The sequence below is a fragment of the Aedes aegypti genome, chromosome 2, assembly GCF_002204515.2.
Source record: "Aedes aegypti strain LVP_AGWG chromosome 2, AaegL5.0 Primary Assembly, whole genome shotgun sequence".
In the NCBI taxonomy this organism is placed as follows: domain Eukaryota; kingdom Metazoa; phylum Arthropoda; class Insecta; order Diptera; family Culicidae; genus Aedes; species Aedes aegypti.
Window position 1 is genome coordinate 238,476,742 of NC_035108.1, and position 20,637 is coordinate 238,497,378.

At 41.1% G+C, this 20,637-nt stretch overlaps 1 protein-coding gene across 6 annotated transcripts in view; it reads right to left on the reverse strand.

Moving 5' to 3' along the window:
• LOC110674005 overlaps positions 1–19,760 on the reverse strand; it is a 31,949-nt gene extending 12,189 nt beyond the window's left edge. For 3 of the 6 annotated variants that reach the window (XM_021844533.1, XM_021844532.1, XM_021844531.1), the window contains exons 1-4: positions 19,162–19,628; positions 5,376–5,706; positions 5,193–5,308; positions 4,412–4,930 (exon numbers count right to left, since the gene is read on the reverse strand). In XM_021844533.1, the coding sequence (XP_021700225.1) occupies positions 4,412–4,930; positions 5,193–5,308; positions 5,376–5,706; positions 19,162–19,398 (1,203 nt within the window). In that variant the 5' untranslated portion in view covers positions 19,399–19,628. The other 3 variants (XM_021844528.1, XM_021844529.1, XM_021844530.1) reach the window with 3 other exon arrangements.
• Between the last annotated feature and the right edge of the window lie 877 nt (positions 19,761–20,637).

Below are 20,637 nucleotides of genomic sequence, written 5' to 3' on the forward strand. Positions count from 1 at the left end.
AAAGAGGATAAGTCAAGAGCAAGGAAGAAGCCTGGATATGGAAGCTACAGAAATTGGTGCACTACTAAAGGCGGGGAAACCACCAAGTGATTCGTCGGCGTATAGACCTGTCTACAAGATAGGACGGGCAAGTTGTTTGATAGGTTGATCCACAACAGACTAGTGCTGCACACTTACACTGATAGGCAAAATAAAGTGCCCACCTGACCAGTTTTCGAATTTCTCTCATTGATTTGGTTCAAATTAAAGTTAACACACCTAAATCTTTTGTAATATATTATTTTTGATGTTCTTTTAAAGTTGCACTTACGAAATTTTGATAAAAAAAGAATTTTACTCAAAGAAAAAGAAAATCAATTTGTATTGGAAACAAAGTAGTGACAAAAATAAGTGCCCACTTCCTTCTTGGCCCCAGAAAAGATGATTTAAGAAAAATAAAAAGCAATTTAATAGTTAATGTGTCCTCCTTTGGCCTTAAGGACTTGCTGGAGGCTCTTCGGCATGCTTTTCACCAGGTTTTGTAGGTGTTGTAGATCTAGGTCTTCCCAGGCGCGTTCCAAGGCTTCAAAATAATTATTTTTGTTGGTAACACCAGTTTTTTCAACCCTGGCATCGAGAATCGCCCACAAATTCTCGATGGGGTTGAGGTCTGGGCTTTGTGGAGGTCATTCCAGCGGTTTAATCCGACAAGACCGGAAGAAAGACTTGGTCTTCTTTCAAGTATGCTTCGGGTCGTTGTTCTAGAGAAATATGAATTTCTCTTCAAGGCCCGTCTGGATCAGCGAAACCTCCAGATTTTCCCGCAAGATGTTAATGTAGGAATCTGCCGTCATTATTCCGTCGATTTTCACGAGGCTTCCTACTCCACTCCATGAAAAACAGCCCCAGACCATCACATTTCATCACATCACACCTCCATGCGTCACCGTTCCTTGGATGTGGCGCTCCTGAAGCTCGAGCTGTCTAACCGAAAGCAGCGGGCTCGTGTGTGGTGCAGAGCGCCACATGAAGCATGAAGGAGGAAATGTGATGGTCTGGGGGTGTTTTTCATGGAGTGGAGTAGGGAGCCTCGTGAAAATCGACGGAATAATGACGGCAGATTCCTACATTAACATCTTGCGGGAAAATCTGGAGGTTTTGCTGATCCAGACGGGCCTTGAAGAGAAATTCATATTTCTCTAGAACAACGACCCGAAGCATACTTGAAAGAAGACCAAGTCTTTCTTCCGGTCTTGTCGGATTAAACCGCTGGAATGGCCTCCACAAAGCCCAGACCTCAACCCCATCGAGAATTTGTGGGCGATTCTCGATGCCAGGGTTGAAAAAACTGGTGTTACCAACAAAAATAATTATTTTGAAGCCTTGGAGCGCGCCTGGGAAGAACTAGATCCACAACACCTACAAAACCTGGTGAAAAGCATGCCGAAGCGCCTCCAGCAAGTCCTTAAGGCCAAAGGAGGACACATTAACTATTAAATTGCTTTTTATTTTTCTTAAATCATCTCTTCTGGGGCCAAGAAGGAAGTGGGCACTTATTTTTGTCACTACTTTTTTTTCAATACAAATTGATTTTCTGTTTCTTTGAGTAAAATTCTTTTTTTTATCAAAATTTCGTAAGTGCAACTTTAAAAGAATATCAAAAATAAAATATCAAAGAGGATTTAAGTGTGTTAACTTTAATTTGAACCAAATCAATGAGAGAAGTGCGAAAACTGGTAAGGTGGGCACTTTATTTTGCCTCTCAGTGTAATTTAGAAAGCCGAATCTCGGCTAATTTTAACCGAGATTTGCACAGCCAAACAAATTTTATGAGATCCCAGTAAATAAAAGCCGAGTATCAGTTGATCGTGCTTCGTTGCTAAGTAACCTGACAACTTGTTAGCTGAGTCTCGGTTGAAATTGAAAATCCGAGATTCGCACAACCGAGCTTGTGAAAAAAAATCTAAGTGTGCGTATACGGAAAGTGCGGACGGCCTGTCCAACAACCAGTTTGGATTCAAGAAAAGTAAACCTACTCTGGACGCTATCCAGTCGGTCGTTCAGACAGCTGAGATGGCAATCGAGCATAACAGGAGCGGCATCCGTTACTGCGCGGTTGTCACTCTGGATGTGAAGAATGCGTTCAACAGCGCAAGCTGGGTTGAGTTAGCCCACGCACTTCATCGCCTCAAGGTACCGGTGCAGCTGTGTAAGCTTCTAGAAAGCTATTTTGATGGTAGGATTATATTGCATGACATAGAAGAGGAGCAGAAAAGCGTTCGAATTACCGCTGGAGTACCTCAAGGTATTAAGATTGTTGGCTTTGCCGACGATATCACCCTAGTGGTCTATGGCGAATCGATGGAGGAAGCAGAGTTAACAGCAGCGTACTCTATCTTCATAGTTGAGGAATGGATGAAGTCTAGGAAACTAGGACTGGCCCGTTACAAGACTGAAATGGCGGTGCAACGGGCAACGGGCGCTTATCTCGGTAGGTGATTGCACCATAAAGTCCAAGCGATACCTAAGGGATATTGGGGTAATTATTGGGTAATGACAAGCTCAGCTTCCCTAGCCACGTTTAATATGCCTGCTAAAGGGCATCTACGGCTTTAGCGGCGCTCTTTAGGATGATGTCTAACAACTCTGCTGTAATTGCCAGCAAACGCAAGCTCCTGGAAAGCGTGGCGCTATCCATACTAAGGTACTGAGAACCAATGTGGTCAAAAGCGCTTAGAACGAGCAGAAACCTAAAGCGGTTTGAAAATACGTATAGGATCATGTGATTAAGAGTAGCAAGCACATACCGAACGGTTTCTAAAGAAGTCGTGTGCACCATAGCCGGGATGACGCCCATCGGGCTCATCATCAAGGAAGATGTTCAATGCTTCAACTTAAGAGATACCAGAAGAGTCCGCAACGCGTGTAAAGAGGCAACGCCCAGAGGTTGGCAACAGGAACTCAACTAAAGGCCATCGCTAATACCAAATGTGTTTGCAGCACCTACCAAGAGTTGTCTAATTCTCTGCAGGCCTGCCGAGGCGGGTCCCTTGTAACATTGTTGAAGTCGGCTACGAGAAGCAGTTTGCCTAGGCAACTTCTGCTACATGTATTAGGTGCTATATGCACTGGCCTTTCCCTGAAGAAATACCGTAAGGTGGTTACGGGGAGTTCAGGGTCTGAGGCCAAGGGTAATGCCGGTGCACTGTACACCACTTGACCACTTCAACGAGAATTGCTCACGTACAATGCATGGGCTGGTTTTAATGGGTCGTCGGTGGTGCGGCATCCCCACACTCCATGAGTTATTCTCAGGAGCAGGGATGAGAAAAGTACTGGAGCAAACATTTACCGCCTCTACATTTACATCTTTCTACACGACCATCAAAATCCAAAGCAAACCATGACGATTCAAAACAAAAAATGTCACGGCTCTTCAAAAAATGTAATCTTCTTCTTCCTAACGTTTTTCAACCCCGAATGCGAAATGACTCGAGCACAGTGGTGACACGATTTTTGCGGTTTTCGGGGTTTTGCATTTTTGCTCGTTAAAGGCAGTATGAAATTGAACTTGTTTATATGTATCGTAACGGAATGATTGTGGTCTTTCTGTTAGAGCTAATAGGTTTCAATTAGTTGAAAACACAAGCGAAATATTAGCGATTGAATGATTTAACACTTTTTTCAATCATTCAGCTTGGAATGGCTGCCCGAAAATGGTCATAGTGGAGAGACAAAAACAGTCAAGCAGTGTGTGAACCGTTGGCAGCGCAACGCCTGATGGTATTGATGCTGCTGCTGCTTTGTGTTTTGGTGGAATGGCAGAATCGATGAACTGTGGTGAATTGTGGTCACAGTTCCCAAGACTGCTCAGGAGTCTGTTTGCAGATATCCTTGTAAAAAAAACTTATCCCTGAACATTTCGGTTCATGATCCCACAAAGGTTTCATGTGTTGAGCTTCTGGTAGGATATTCGCGTTTCTTAAGAGCTTTTTCCGCCTGGCGTCGGGTTAGATAGATAGATATCCTCATGGATAACTTGAGCTTGTATGTATCCTATATTTATTCTGAAGTCCGTGCTTGGCAACGATCGTACTTCAAACTTAGCAATTTTGTGTGATAAATGGTTAATGCGTACTTCATAATGTCTCGTACTGGACGTATTTGGGTGCATTTAGCTACAACAAAGGTTTTCATATTTGGCTAAATAAGATTGTATCGGTAATCGCTGTAACGTTTAGCGATATAATGGAAAGTTTTCATATAGGTAGCTACACCTTTAAAATTCACGCAAAAGGTCCATCATCCTAAGTGTAGTTCGTTTGTGGCAACTGAGCAAAAATCCAAATTCAGACTAACACTCTTTACAAAATCATAAATCATTCTCTGTACACATATATTTTCCAGTCATGCAAAACGCCAAGACACTTACCTGCTTTCTCGACAGGCGAGTAGTGTTGGCTCCTTGAATCACGATATCATTTGTAGCCACATCCAATCGACTCTCCCATCCAGGCTCGATGGTGTTTCCGTTCTGTTCGCTCCTTTCGATAAACTCGTTCAGATAGCTGATGCACTGCGATGGTTCAAAGTACATGAAGCAAAGGTTAACCTTGTGACAAGAAATGTGTCCTCGGTCATCCAATGCCAGCAGGATTTTATGTCGTATCAATTGTTTGTTCACTCGAGCCATGCATCGTTCGAGTCCACGGGCAAGGCGTAACTTCACCCACATACACAAGAAAATAGCGGCAGCGTTAAGGAAAAGCCAACCAACTCCCAGCGAGAACAGTGTAATTCCATATAGGCCAGAGAATAGCAGTCCCAACAAAACAACGAAGGCAAACAGGATCCACACAACCAAGACTCGTTTGTAACATATGTTGTACATAGTGAACCGATAGTCATTCACAAGAGTTTCCATGGCGTGCACGTATTCCTCGACGGTGAGCTGAAAAAGAAACAACACGATGTTCAATCGACATGGACAATTTTAAGGTGAATGTGCATCGAAGCCACCCCTCCAACCTTCAAGAGCACCAATCTAGAGAACCAGACAATGGTTCAAGCTGAAAACTTGATCGATTGGACGTTTTCAGCTAAAATCGCTGTCTGTTTCTCTCGTTTGTCTAGATTTCACCTTCAGAAAATTAAAAAAAAAATGATAGGAAGACTTAGGTTTTCGAAATGTATGGAAGCTGTTTATTACTTACCGTTAACCCTTGGGCCATTAGTTCCTCTGGTACGAGCTCTGGGCGGAATACAGCCGGTGTTATCCAAGGCCAGCGAGTATTGGTTGGTAACAATGTAACGATGACATCGCCGTTTGCTAAAGTTGAATGGAATCGTTCAGGTGATTATGTCTATTATTATATGTACATTGGCAAATCGCTTACCGAAACCTTCCCGAACGCGACCGGTTGAGAGTTCAATTGTGCGCATTGACTGGATCGGTTGAACAACATTGACGGACTGTTTCGGAATGTCGATCACTGCTGGTTGTGATGTCTTGTTGATGCTGGCCGTTGGTGCTAGGCTTGCCGGAGCTGATGGTGGAGCAGCACTACTCCTTTGGCTGCCTTGTTTCGGTGTGCTTGGTATCCTGGCATCTAAATTGACATGAACGGATTCCGTGGGCAGAACTGCTGGTGTTATATCGTCCTTGGCAGGTGATGTTGCTGCAGTGGCCTTATAAGTAGAAGGTGGTGCCAAGGGATCGGAAGATTCCTGAAACAATATTATGACAACCATACGATTTAAATTATTACATGTTTCATAGGTTTGTGTAATGTTACATTGTTCAATTACACTGCGGAACACGTTTTTGTCTCAAGCATCGAAATACCACTATTTACTCAATTGGGGTTGCTGAATCCATTGCCGTTTTCAAAAATATCACAGCACGTCTAGTTTTTGAGATATTGACTGTTAAAAATGCTAAATTTGACGATTTCAGCCAACTTGCATGCAAGTTTTCCAACTTGTATGGCATTTTATTTGCTTAATTTGTCACAAAATTCAAACTTCATGTGTTAAACAATACTTTTCAACAAAGTTCATAATTCCTCCGCTGGTAAAATGTTATTTTTTTGGTGGTTCTGAAAAGTATTGTCTTATGCCATATAAGAGAAACGAAGAATTTTATATCAAGACTGCACTGCCCATAACTGCATATTTGTAACATTCGACAAAAGTAGGCATTGAGTAAATGGAGCACCAAGTGTGAATTTCTCGTCAGTATAGGAAGGCCCCAAAATTTCAAAAAAATTACCGAGAACTCAACAATGCTTATATGAAGCTGAAATTTTGTATAGTTCAACTCACATATTGGTTGAATAGTCAGAAAATAATTCTGATAGAAATTTATTTGCCACAACATTACGAGGCCCATGTATAATTCCAATGTGACTGTTATGCGGTTATATTAAGCAATGTGACAAAACAACTTGGTATTTTTTCCGAACTTTCTAGAACAATCTCACAGATTTTATTAAGCTAGTCGAAAGTATTGATGATTTGATGATGTTCCACGGTATTAACTCGAAATCGTCAAAAATATCGAATGTGACAAATATGCAGTTATGGGCAACGCAAGCATGTTGAAAAAATCGATTTAAACTGAATATAATGGTAAAATTTACAATCAAATTATATCTAAATTGAAAGTTCAAGTCCTATTTTGCATGCTTGGTGTATTGAATCACAAAAAAGTTTGATAAATTATACTTTAAATTTCATGCAAACATTAATAAAACCTGTGTTTTATACAACTTTGGCGACCTGTAGCTAAAAATGGTGACGTGCTGGAACAATTCTGAGAACGGCATCAAATTCAGCGACCCAAAATCTACTAGAGACACATAATTTGATCCTTGAGACAAGCAAAAATGCCATTTTTGTTACGCTGTGTTATGGTTTTACTACATCGTATAAAACTAAATTTTATGTGCACAGTCCAATACTTACAACAGATACAAAAAAGTGCAATTCTCAGGTAGCAAGTCGCTTTTCAGAGCCTTGGTCACTATTTTAAAGCATGTCTATAAAACATTTCAAATGTTCCAGAGAAACCTTCAGAGACTATTGTACAAGTTTTTAATGATATTTTTCTTATATGCAAAGGAATGCTTCAGGAATTTCAAATATTTCTCCTGAGATTCCTGTTTGGCATACTTAGGAACTTCTGCATGGATAGTACAAGTGTTTTTTAATGTATGCTCAGAGGAATTTCTTCAGAATGTGGTCCAGAAAATCCAGAATTCAGAATTTGGTCCAGAAAGTAGAGCATACTTCATTGATCTACTACGTCGACTGTATTCAATATTCAAGGGACCTGACTTATATAATTATCGATTTGTAGAATATACCGACTCAAAAAAATAAAAAAAAAATAAAAAATCAGAGGAACAAATTTCTGTATTTCCAAAACATTTATGAACTTCTGTAAGAAAGCAATATTATTTTGGTCATAGTATTTTGAAAACTGTTATTTGAAATTGTTTACGAAATACTTGAAATTATTGAGTTTATCAGTCCTAGGCTGGTTCATCTCATAGAATTACGTTATGTTTACTGACAACCAATACAGTCGACTCTCCACATCTCGATATCTCTCTATATGTCGATGATTTAGACGGTCCCTTCATTCCGCATACTATTTCTCTCTCCATATCACGATATCCTCTTCATAGGTATCGATATCTCCATATCTCGATGTTGATTTTGTTCGCTATTTTCTCTCTGTGTGTTGATATGCCCATTATCAAAGGTTACTAGACTAGTTTCAATTGATTCAAAACAACATGGAGTCACGAAATGACTTCTGTTTGTTTATTATTTTCCTAGTATGGACCTGAGAGAGACTCGCGAAGTGGAAAAATATCAACGTCATATGCAGCCCAGATTCCCCTCTCACGAAACGTCAAATGCAGCCCACCGTTTTTATGGCTGAAAAAGTGAAAAGTATTGTGTTCTAAGTAAACTGTTATTAAGAACCTCAGTCGGCGGAGAAGTTTTTTCCAAAGTTGCAGTAAGCAGAAGATTAATTATTTCTAATGTATGCTACGTTTGCTGGCATGAAATTTCACTCAAACGGCTACGGGGCCCAGATAGCCGTAGCGGTAAACGCGCAGCTATTCAGCATGACCATGCTGAGGGTCGTGGGTTCGAATCCCGCTGGTCGAGGATCTTTTCGTAAAAGGAAATTTTCTCGATTCCCAGGGCATAGAGTATCTTCGTACCTGCCACACGATATACACATGCATAAATGGTCAATCGGCAAAGAAAGCTCTCAGTTAATAACTGTGGAAGTGCTCATAAGAACACTAATCTGAGAAGCAGGCTTTGTCCCAGTTGGGACGTAACGCCAGAAAGAAGAAGAAGGCTATTTATGATTCGATGTGATGCAAACTCAATCATTTTTTGCTGAGAGGTTCATGTGAGGATTTGAACAGCATGCACATAATTGGTATAAACACAAAGTGGAATAAGAAAAAAACTCAACAATCACAGAAAAAGAAAACCGTCTTCGCGAGTCTCGTCTCAGGTATGGACCAATGCACGAGTTCACTATTTGACGTTTAAGTGGAGCCATGTTATATATGTGCCCATGGCAACAAGTGAATACGGCATCACTCAAACGTCAAATTAGTGAACTTGTGCATTGGTCCATTAACGGAGTTTTTTTTTCAAATCTAGCATTCATTAAAAATTTATTCCATGTCTCAAACTCACCCCTTCGATTTCGAGTTGTGGTGAGTTCACTCAGTTTTCATGTTTTTTGACTTTCATTCCAACTTGCAAGTATTTATTTACCTCTAAACAAGAATTAGTCGAAATTTCTCCGAATAAGCAGGACTTTTCAATAGATAGGGAGCCGGATCCTATTCTTGGCACTTTTGATTCACTTCGGCAGTGGGTTTTTTTTTGAAGCTACAGAGCAAATTTTTGGCCCTTATATGCGTCGTACTGAAGCGCTCTTTATTGCAAAGTTTCAAACAGTTCGGTCGAGAAAAACCCCCCATGCCAAAGTGAATCATGGAAGTGCCCAAATGGTTCTGCACCCTATAGAGCTATGGAAAGAAATTTACCTCATGTGACATCGACTAGTAGAGATATCGAGTTACGGAGAGCACTGTGTATGGAAATTTTAAGAGACCGTCGATGGGGGTGACAATGGGTCTAGGGGGTGAGATTGGGTCAAAACGTAAAAATATAATACATAAAATATTCCAGCTAATAACGCTGATATTTCTAAAACTAATAGGGGAATTTACGTATTCTCGGCAGTCTAAGCCGATGCCGCAGTTGTTTTGTAATTTTTTCGGACATCAGTAAAAAATTTACGTGTTTGTCTTATTACATTTATGCGCTGCTCAATCCGCCGATTCACACCGACAGCTGTTAAAAGCTTTTTGGAAACGTGTTTACAACGCTTCGAACATCTTTTGTCAGTTTGACTATTGTCGGCAGCCTCATTCTCTTCGGCAGCTTTCCCATAAGAACTGCTGGTGAATCTCTTCTGCAGCTCCAAATCAGTCGCATTTGGAGACGTGTTCGTTTGAATTGGGTCCTAAAACTTTTAATGAAATCTTGTTTTTATTCAATAACACAAAAGAGCATGTTACTGCAACTACTTAAGAGTTTTTTTCCGCCTCAATAACGGCTATATAATGTTTAAAAAATTGGGTCCATAAACGAACCTTGACACTTGAGATCATGTTTGACGTTCGCTTAGTCGACAAAAACACCATAGGGGTTTTAGTTTTAACACTGGAACTGTGTTGTTATATTCACCAAAATGGTTTTGGTGAGTGAATTTGACGGATAGCGCCGATAATTTGTTGCATAGGATTCATTGAATGATTCATTTCTCGAGCGCATGCACATTAAAGTTTATGCATTAGTGACTATTTTTGAATCTTCTTTCATTTTTTCTGTGATTCTTCGGGGAAATCATTTGAGATTATGAATTGAATCACTTTAGGATTCTTCAAGATGTTTTGAAAATTCTCCTGGGATTTTTCGGAAAATCTTTCTGAGATTCTTCCTGGAATCCCTCATCAATTCTTCCGTAAATTTCACTGGGATCCCAAAAATCTCTGAAGTTCTTCCAATAATCCTCATGGAATCCTTTATACGAAATCCTTTCTGAAATTTACCAGGAAATCCCTCTGTTGCTCATTCATACACCTATCTCGAGCTGATCCGTCCAAAAATCCTTTTTGGATTATTCGGGAAATGCTTCGGGGATTCCTCTTGCAATTTATTTATGATACTACAGCAAGTCTTTCGGAGAATCTTCCAAGAATCCCTGTGGCGTTCTTCAGAAAAACCCTTCTGGGATTCTTCCAAAAATATCTCGGAACGTCTTCTTAGTTTCTTTCGGAAATCTTTTTGAAATTATTATAGTTATCTCTCTGATCGCTCTGTGATTATTCCGTAAAAAGTACCAGGAAGACTTTCTCTTGGATTATCCCGCAAATTCGTCTTGGATTTTTATGGAAGTCTTCCGCATTTCATCCGTAAAATTTCCCTGGAATTTAAGCAGAAAATATTTCTATGATTCCTTTTCAGAGGGATGGAATTCTTTAAAAAGGCCCGTGATTCTTCTGAATATCTTTTGAAGATTTTTTTCCGGAAATCCATCCAAAATTATTACATTATACCATCTGATTTTTTTCCAGAAAACTATCAATAATTCTTTCATGAATGTACTTGGGCCTTTTTTGGATATTTCTTAGATTCTCTCAGGATTATTCCGGTTCTTCTGGGTCTCTCCCGGAAATCCGTCTGAAACTAAAATCTTTTCTTTCACTGTCAGATTATTTCGTTCAAATTCTTGGAATTCTTCCGCAAACCCCTATGGAATACTTTCGGAAATCCTGTCCGGAAATTCTTCCAGATATCTCTCGCGGATTTATTTAACAATCTGTTTTATGGAAATCCATCCGATTTTTTTCAAAAATTTTCTCAGAAATTCTTCTGAACACTCATCAGAAATTGTTCGGAAATACTCCTGGCCCTGTTCTAGAAATTCTTCTTCAATTCTAACGGAATCCTGCTTTAGTTTTTTTTTTCAGAAATCCTTCATGGAAGTTTTCGAATATCCGTTTGGAATTTTGATATTCTGATACAATCTTTTTGTGATTCTTTGGGAAATGTTCTTGATTTTTTTTCTGTGATTAATCAGTTCATTAAAAAAACATCCGGACAGCCATCCGGGACTCTTAAAAAATATCACTGGGATTTTAACGGAATGTTTCTAATACTGTTATAAAAGTTACCCTGAAACAGTTCCGGAAATTTCATTTGTTCTTTCGTAAATCTTTCGAACATCGCTCTGGAATTATTCCGGAAAATTTTCAGGAATTCTTCCAGATGTCTTTGTGAAATCTTTCAAAAACCCTGGGAATTTCCTAAATAAAATTTACAAGTATTCCTCCGGAATAACTTCTGGGATTCTTTTGGTTATCACTATGAAATACATCCAAAAACCTATTTGTAATTCTTCCATAAATCCTCATGGGACTCTTTGAGATTTTTACGGAAATCCATAAGTATTTTTTCCAGAAATGAGCATGAGCATGAGCATGATTGACCGCCCGCAGATGCTACTCCGTTATTGCAAGAACAGCTGTACTTACACAGGGAACCAACAGACACTACTCGGGATCAGTAGCATCCTCAATGTGTAAGTACTGGTGCTCTCATTATTATAACAAACAATAACGGCGCCGGCTGCGTCCGAATGCAGGTCAATTTGGGGATGGGAGGGAAATGTTGACGTGTTACTTGCTTTATGGAAGCCGAGGAGTCCTCTGCACTTCCACAAGTAGACACTGGGAGTTTGGATATGGGAAAGGTTTGGGTAAAGGATTCGTTTTGGTAAACGATAAACATATAATTGGAAATGAATGCGCCTAACCGGATTCGCGATATTACTCACCATTGAACGCCGAACAAGTGTTCGTCGCTCGCCCCACAGGAGCAAGCGACAAGATCAAAGGATCAAACACTACTAACGCGATCCGCGATACTATTCCACCGTGGTAAGCGAACGACGCGCGACATGTTTGATCCTGCCCCAGTCGCCCGCCCCGCAGGAGCAAGCAACCAGGTCGAAGGATCAAACACAACTAACGGATCACGCCACTTTTCACTTTCATTCGACCGACGCGCGACATGTTTGATCCTGCCCTAGTCGCCCGCCCCCGCAGGAGCAAGCAACCAGGTCGAAGGATCAAACACAACTAACGGATCACGCCTTTTTTCACTTTCATCCGACCGACGCGCGACATGTTTGATCCTGCCCTAGTCGCCCGTCCCCGCAGGAGCAAGCAACCAGGTCGAAGGATCAAACACAACTAACGGATCACGCCTTTTTTCACTTTCATTCGACCGACGCGCGACATGTTTGATCCTGCCCTAGTCGCCCGCCCCCGCAGGAGCAAGCAACCAGGTCGAAGGATCAAACACAACTAACGGATCACGCCACTTTTCACTTTCATTCGACCGACGCGCGACATGTTTGATCCTGCCCTAGTCGCCCGCCCCCGCAGGAGCAAGCAACCAGGTCGAAGGATCAAACACAACTAACGGATCACGCCACTTTTCACTTTCATTCGACCGACGCGCGACATGTTTGATCCTGCCCTAGTCGCCCGCCCCCGCAGGAGCAAGCAACCAGGTCGAAGGATCAAACACAACTAACGGATCACGCCTTTTTTCACTTTCATTCGACCGACGCGCGACATGTTTGATCCTGCCCTAGTCGCCCGCCCCCGCAGGAGCAAGCAACCAGGTCGAAGGATCAAACACAACTAACGGATCACGCCACTTTTTTCACTTTCATTCGACCGACGCGCGACATGTTTGATCCTGCCCTAGTCGCCCGCCCCCGCAGGAGCAAGCATCCAGATCGAAGGATCAAACACAACTAACGGATCACGCCACTTTTCACTTTCATTCGACCGACGCGCGACATGTTTGATCCTGCCCTAGTCGCCCGCCCCCGCAGGAGCAAGCAACCAGGTCGAAGGATCAAACACAACTAACGGATCAAGCCACTTTTTTCACTTTCATTCGACCGACGCGCGACATGTTTGATCCTGCCCTAGTCGCCCGCCCCCGCAGGAGCAAGCATCCAGGTCGAAGGATCAAACACAACTAACGGATCACGCCACTTTTCACTTTCATTCGACCGACGCGCGACATGTTTGATCCTGCCCTAGTCGCCCGCCCCCGCAGGAGCAAGCATCCAGATCGAAGGATCAAACACAACTAACGGATCACGCCACTTTTCACTTTCATTCGACCGACGCGCGACATGTTTGATCCTGCCCTAGTCGCCCGTCCCCGCAGGAGCAAGCAACCAGGTCGAAGGATCAAACACAACTAACGGATCACGCCTTTTTTCACTTTCATTCGACCGACGCGCGACATGTTTGATCCTGCCCTAGTCGCCCGCCCCCGCAGGAGCAAGCAACCAGGTCGAAGGATCAAACACAACTAACGGATCACGCCACTTTTCACTTTCATTCGACCGACGCGCGACATGTTTGATCCTGCCCTAGTCGCCCGCCCCCGCAGGAGCAAGCAACCAGGTCGAAGGATCAAACACAACTAACGGATCACGCCACTTTTCACTTTCATTCGACCGACGCGCGACATGTTTGATCCTGCCCTAGTCGCCCGCCCCCGCAGGAGCAAGCATCCAGGTCGAAGGATCAAACACAACTAACGGATCACGCCACTTTTTTCACTTTCATTCGACCGACGCGCGACATGTTTGATCCTGCCCTAGTCGCCCGCCCCCGCAGGAGCAAGCATCCAGATCGAAGGATCAAACACAACTAACGGATCACGCCACTTTTCACTTTCATTCGACCGACGCGCGACATGTTTGATCCTGCCCTAGTCGCCCGCCCCCGCAGGAGCAAGCAACCAGGTCGAAGGATCAAACACAACTAACGGATCACGCCACTTTTCACTTTCATTCGACCGACGCGCGACATGTTTGATCCTGCCCTAGTCGCCCGCCCCCGCAGGAGCAAGCAACCAGGTCGAAGGATCAAACACAACTAACGGATCACGCCACTTTTCACTTTCATTCGACCGACGCGCGACATGTTTGATCCTGCCCTAGTCGCCCGTCCCCGCAGGAGCAAGCAACCAGGTCGAAGGATCAAACACAACTAACGGATCACGCCACTTTTCACTTTCATTCGACCGACGCGCGACATGTTTGATCCTGCCCTAGTCGCCCGCCCCCGCAGGAGCAAGCAACCAGGTCGAAGGATCAAACACAACTAACGGATCACGCCTTTTTTCACTTTCATTCGACCGACGCGCGACATGTTTGATCCTGCCCTAGTCGCCCGCCCCCGCAGGAGCAAGCAACCAGGTCGAAGGATCAAACACAACTAACGGATCACGCCACTTTTCACTTTCATTCGACCGACGCGCGACATGTTTGATCCTGCCCTAGTCGCCCGCCCCCGCAGGAGCAAGCAACCAGGTCGAAGGATCAAACACAACTAACGGATCACGCCACTTTTCACTTTCATTCGACCGACGCGCGACATGTTTGATCCTGCCCTAGTCGCCCGCCCCCGCAGGAGCAAGCATCCAGGTCGAAGGATCAAACACAACTAACGGATCACGCCACTTTTTTCACTTTCATTCGACCGACGCGCGACATGTTTGATCCTGCCCTAGTCGCCCGCCCCCGCAGGAGCAAGCAACCAGGTCGAAGGATCAAACACAACTAACGGATCACGCCACTTTTCACTTTCATTCGACCGACGCGCGACATGTTTGATCCTGCCCTAGTCGCCCGCCCCCGCAGGAGCAAGCAACCAGGTCGAAGGATCAAACACAACTAACGGATCACGCCTTTTTTCACTTTCATTCGACCGACGCGCGACATGTTTGATCCTGCCCTAGTCGCCCGCCCCCGCAGGAGCAAGCAACCAGGTCGAAGGATCAAACACAACTCCATAAGTATTTTTTCCAGAAATCCCCTCAAAGTTCATTCAGAAATCTCTCTGTGATTCTTTCACAAATCCTCCCAGAATTCTTCCGGAAATCCTTCTACAATCCCAAAAACATTACCAGAAAGATGTTTAGAAGAATTCATGAAATATATTCGGAAGAGTCAAGGAATTATTGTCTGATCTAGGGGATGAGATTACACTGTGTTTTATTTTCTCGTTTTCATGCGCTTTTTGAATAGCGCCAAAACCTTTGATTTTAGCGATATAGTTTGTTCGGAGAAGTTTCTTGGTATATTGAAGCGCATTTTTTGACGCACAAAGATTTGTGATCAATCCACCTAGCAGTGAGATAGAATAACTATTTTTTTTTAAACATTTAGATAGGCATATGGTGTCTTCGGCAAAGTTGTAGAATTGGCATTTTGAAACAACTTTGTCGAAGACACGATTTTTCTATCTCTTATACTTTTTGAGATATATGCCGTTGTATGTAAATGGCCCTTAAAAATCATATTTTTATCACAACTTTTTTCCAAGATTTTTAACATTTTTTAAGTTTTCTACAAAGTTGTTTGTCATGAAAAAATTTATGTTTTTGATGAACATATCATCACGCTATCTGTTGTTGTAACAAAGTAAGGGGTAGTTTAGGCCCCTATAACTGCCTTCGGCGCAAAATGGCGCAGATAACTGTTACAGATCATAAAATATTTGCTGAATATCGCACCTCTCTGTCTCTTAAAGCAAAGGAATTATCTGTCGAATTTGTTTTAATAAAGCAAATTTGTTTGATAGTAAAAACCCATGAAAAGACGCTTATAGACAAAAGTTTTTATCAACTGCCATAAGAGAAGATATGGTACTTTCATCCGTCCAATTATTCTGGAAATGCTTCTGGGATTCCCTTTGCAATTTATTTATGATTCTACAGCAAATCTTTCGGAGAATCTTCCAAGAATCCCTGTGGGGTTCTTCAGAAAAACCCTTCTGGGATTCTTCCAAAAATCTCTCGGAAGGTATTCTTAGTTTCCTTCGGAAATCTTTCTGAAATTATTATAGTTATCTCTCTGATCGCTCTGTGATTCTTCCGAAAAAAAGTACCAGGAAGACTTTCTCTTGGATTATCCCGCAAAGTCGTCTTGGATTTTTATGGAAGTCTTCTGCATTTCAACCGTAAAATTTCCCTGGAATTCTGCAGAAAATGTTTCTATGATTCCTTTTCAGAGGGATGGAATTCTTTAAAAAGATCTGTCATTCTTCTGAATATCTTTCGAAGATTTTTTCCAGAAATCTTTCGGGTTCCTTACAAAAATCCCTCAGGATTTCTTCCGGAATTCCATCCAAAATTATTACATTATACCATCTGATTTTTTGAATCTGACTTTCATGAATGTCCCTGAGACTTTTTTGAATATTTCTTAGATTCTCTCAGGATTATTCCGATTCTTCTGGGATTCTCCCGGAAATCCGTCTGAAACTATAATAACAAATCTGTTCTTTCACTGTCAGATTATTTCGTTCAAATTCTTGGAATTCTTCCGCAAATCCCTATGGAATACTTTCGGAAATCCTGTCCGGAAATTCTTCCAGATATCTCTCGCGAATTTATTTAACAATCTGTTTTATGGAAATCCATCCGAATTTTTTCAAAAATTTTCTCAGAAATTCATCTGAATACTCATCAGAAATTGTTCGGAAATACTCCCGGCCCTGTTCTATAAATTCTTCTTCAATTCTAATGGAATCCTGCTTTAGTTTTTTCAGAAATCTTTCATGGAAGTTTTCGAATATCCGTTTGGAATTCTGATTTTGTGATTCTTCGGGAAATGTTCTTGATTTTTTTTGTGTGATTTATCAGTTAATTAAAAAAAAACATCCGGACAGCCATCCGGGACTCTTAAAAAATATCACTGAGGTTCTTACGGAATGTTTCTAATACTCTTATAAATGTTTCCCTGAAACAGTTCCGAAAATTTTATTTGTTCTTCCGTAAATCTTTCGAACATCGCTCTGGAATTATTCCTAAAAATTTTCAGGATTTTTTCCGAATGTCTTAGTGAAATCTTAAAAAAAAACCTGGGAATTTCCTAAAAAATCTTACAGGTATTCCTCCTGAATAACTTCTGGGGACTCTTTCAGATTTTTACGGAAATCCATAAGTAATTTTTCCATGAATTCCCCCAAAGTTGAATCAGACATCTCTCTGTGATTCTTTCGCAAATTCTCCCAGAATTCATCCGGAAATCTTTCTACAATCCCAAAAACATTACCAGAAAGATTTAGAAGAATTCATGAAATATATTCGGAAGTGTCAAAGAATTATTGTCTGAAGAATCCCAATGTTATTACCGTAAGAATATCAGAACGATTCACGGTAGAGTCTCATTAAAACTTCCGGTAGCATCCGTGAATGATATCTGGATGATTTGGTATTTCCGGATGAACCTCAAAAACTTTTACGGAAGAGCAGGAATAAACCCAGAGAAAAAAATCTGGAAGTATCTTTCAAAGATAGTATAAAGCATTCCAGCAGGATTTCCGGATGAATCCTAGGGAGATACTCGAAAGAATAATCACAGAAAATTTCTTGAAAAATCCAGGAGGAATGCCCAGAAGCATCCTAGAAGTAATTTTGGAAGAACTTATGAAAGAATCTTCGAAAAAAAAATCTAGTAGGAAGTATTCAGAGGATCCTCAGACAGATTTCCGAAAAAATCCCATAAGGTTTTCTGGAAGATTCCTCAAAAAATATCCGGGAGAATTTCAACAGGATTTTAGGAAGAGTCCCAGAAGTATAATGTTATAAGAATATTGATGCAGAAAATTACAGAGGTTTTTTAGAAGAATTCCAGAAGGATTTTCTAAAGTATTCCAAAAGCATTTCCGAAAGTTTCTCAGATGATTTTCGTTAGAGTTCAAAGGCATTTTCGTAAGAATCCTATGAGCATTACCGGTAAAATCTTAGAAACATTTTCGGAAGAATCTCAGAGTTCGGTGGAATTCCAGAAGAATTTCTATTTGAGCCCTAGAAAATCTTTGGAAGACCCTCAAAAAAATATCTAATCGCAGAGTGATATCTTCAAGAATAGTGGGGTTTCCAGAAGAATTTAAAGAGATATCAGAAAGAATTCCAGAACAATCCCAGAGGGGTTTTGGAAGAAATCGAAAGGAATTTGAGGAGAAATCCTAGGGGAATTCCCCAAAAGATTCTAGAGCAATTTCTTCAAGCATAAAGCAATTACAATGACCCAATGTCACTCCATCTATGGGGTGAGATTGATTAATTTTTATTCCCTTGTAGTGCCGTAATGAATTATTATTTTTCATTATTTTTAGAGCATTGTTAGTGTACCATCAAAGAACATACACACAAAATTAGAAGTTTATTTGAATTAAATTGCGATAATTATTCATTAAACAATTCGTACATATCCTTCTTTACCCATTCTCACCACCATCGACGGGACCGAAAAATCCATCGAGTTAGAGAATATATCGAGTTGTAGAGAGTCGACTGTATTGTGATTTTATTGAAATGTTTGCAATAACTATTGTAATCAATTCTAAGAAAAAAAATGTGCGGTGTACAGAAAACCATTGCTGTAAACTATGTCGCCAGGTAACCTATTTCTGCTTGTCTGCCTATTGTAAATCATGTTGAAGTACTCCAGCAGCTACGACTATAGTTACAAACAACACTAACAAGCTCAGCCCGCTAGCCGTCCACTTTGATTCATTGATGAATCTAAATGAAGCGGAAAAATGGTAACACGTGACGACTAAACAATTTGCTCGTCGTTTATCAGGCCTGTCGGTAAGCAGCAGCCTCTATGCAAATGCATACTTCAACCCTATCTGTGGCACTTTATAGGTGATTAGAAGGTGCAATAACAACTACATCCATACAGAAATTCCATTGGCCTCGGATTTGGAATGTATGCTTTGCGTATTTATTTTGAATACGTTCGTCGTCTATCAAATGCCGGAGCTAACGAACTTGGGGCATTGAAATAATATACTGAAACATTATAGAGATAGGTATATAAATTTTGTATTGAATAAAAAAGTTAAAGTTGAAATGGATTTTAAAGTTTTATCGCAGATGTAAGGAAAATTACTGAAGCTTAAATGGCTGTTTTACATCAATCGAAGCCACTAAATAACATTTTCATTTGATAAAAAGTACCTTTTTACCGCCATTATCTTCATCATCAAACTTGACCCAATTGGTAGTCTTGGGTGTTTCCTTATCTGCTGTCCCGCTCAAGTTATTCGTCACTGAAAGCGAGGTCTCTTGAATGGTGGTAGCGGCCTTGTTTTCGGACTCCATCGCTGTGGGTATTGCTGCGGCATTGTTTTGCTGGTGGTCACCATTAGTCATCGCACTGCGGTCAGTTTTATCTGTACTCCTATTCGAATCCATCACTTCCAACCTTACAACGCACTTATTCAAACTTATCGAGCTATCGCGTTAATGATTCTACATTTAAATCCACGTAATCTCGAGTTGGGCAAGGCACTTTAACACTCTTTTCACGTCTTTCTTTCTGCGTTCACCTGAGACAAGTGCGACAAAATTAGTTTTGTATGCTAATTGGATTTAATTTGTATACGTGGATGGAGAGTCAGTCTTCTACCTGTTTGATATCTGACACTTACTTGCGGAATAAAGCTAGCATAAAAACTCATCACGACGAGAGCGGAAACTCTCCTAAGTAGACAGAGAATGAACTGTTTTATGAATCAAAATTACATATACATTTATACAACCTGCTACCAGCTAATACTGGCTCCTGGAGAAAAGAAACATCGATATAACAACCTGAGTACATACTACACCAGCAAGAATATGTTTAAAGAACAGAAGGAAGGTGTAAACGTGCCGGGCAGAGATATCACAGGTGAATTGGGCTGGACAATCGTCCGTTGCTCAGTGAATGAATTATGTGTATAACATAGATGTTGGCCAATACAATAGAGACTGTCCAATTCGAACATCGGAACCATGTTTGTCTAACATTTTTGTTGCGTTTCGCCTACACTAGAACATTTCGTAGATTGCATATTTAGTGCTTAAGCACTGTCATCACTCGAAATTTGAGCGGTTATGTGAAGCCATTTGAAATTTAATAGCTAATGTCATGATGATGGAAACTGAAAATTTCAAAGCCGCCGATCAATTTCTTATCCTTTAACAGTGGGTCTAGAGGATAAGAATGGGTTAAAAATAATCTAAAATACAGTCGAAGCTTATTATGACGACATAGCAAGGGAACAAAGTTTTAAAGAATAGTTATATGTAAACCCAAAATATTTGTGAAGGGACCGCTACTTCTACTGTATACCTGAAAATTTTGGGAATGTTGATAAATTTTAATGATGTAGTTGTTATTTTTGAAAAAAAATAGGGAGTCGATGCCGGTTATGGACCCTTTGCGTATTATGGACCCCCTACAGAGAAACATAAAATTAACACTCAAAGCAACTTTATTCCTATGAAAATCCACCGGGGGAACTTCGATTACATTGTTAGTCAACAGTTTCAGGCAAAATATTTGGTTTGAGACGCATAAATACAGATATTTGAACAGTTTTGTAAATGAAACCACACAAGAGGGTCCATAATACGCATTTCCAGGTGGGTCCATAATAGGCTCGTCGG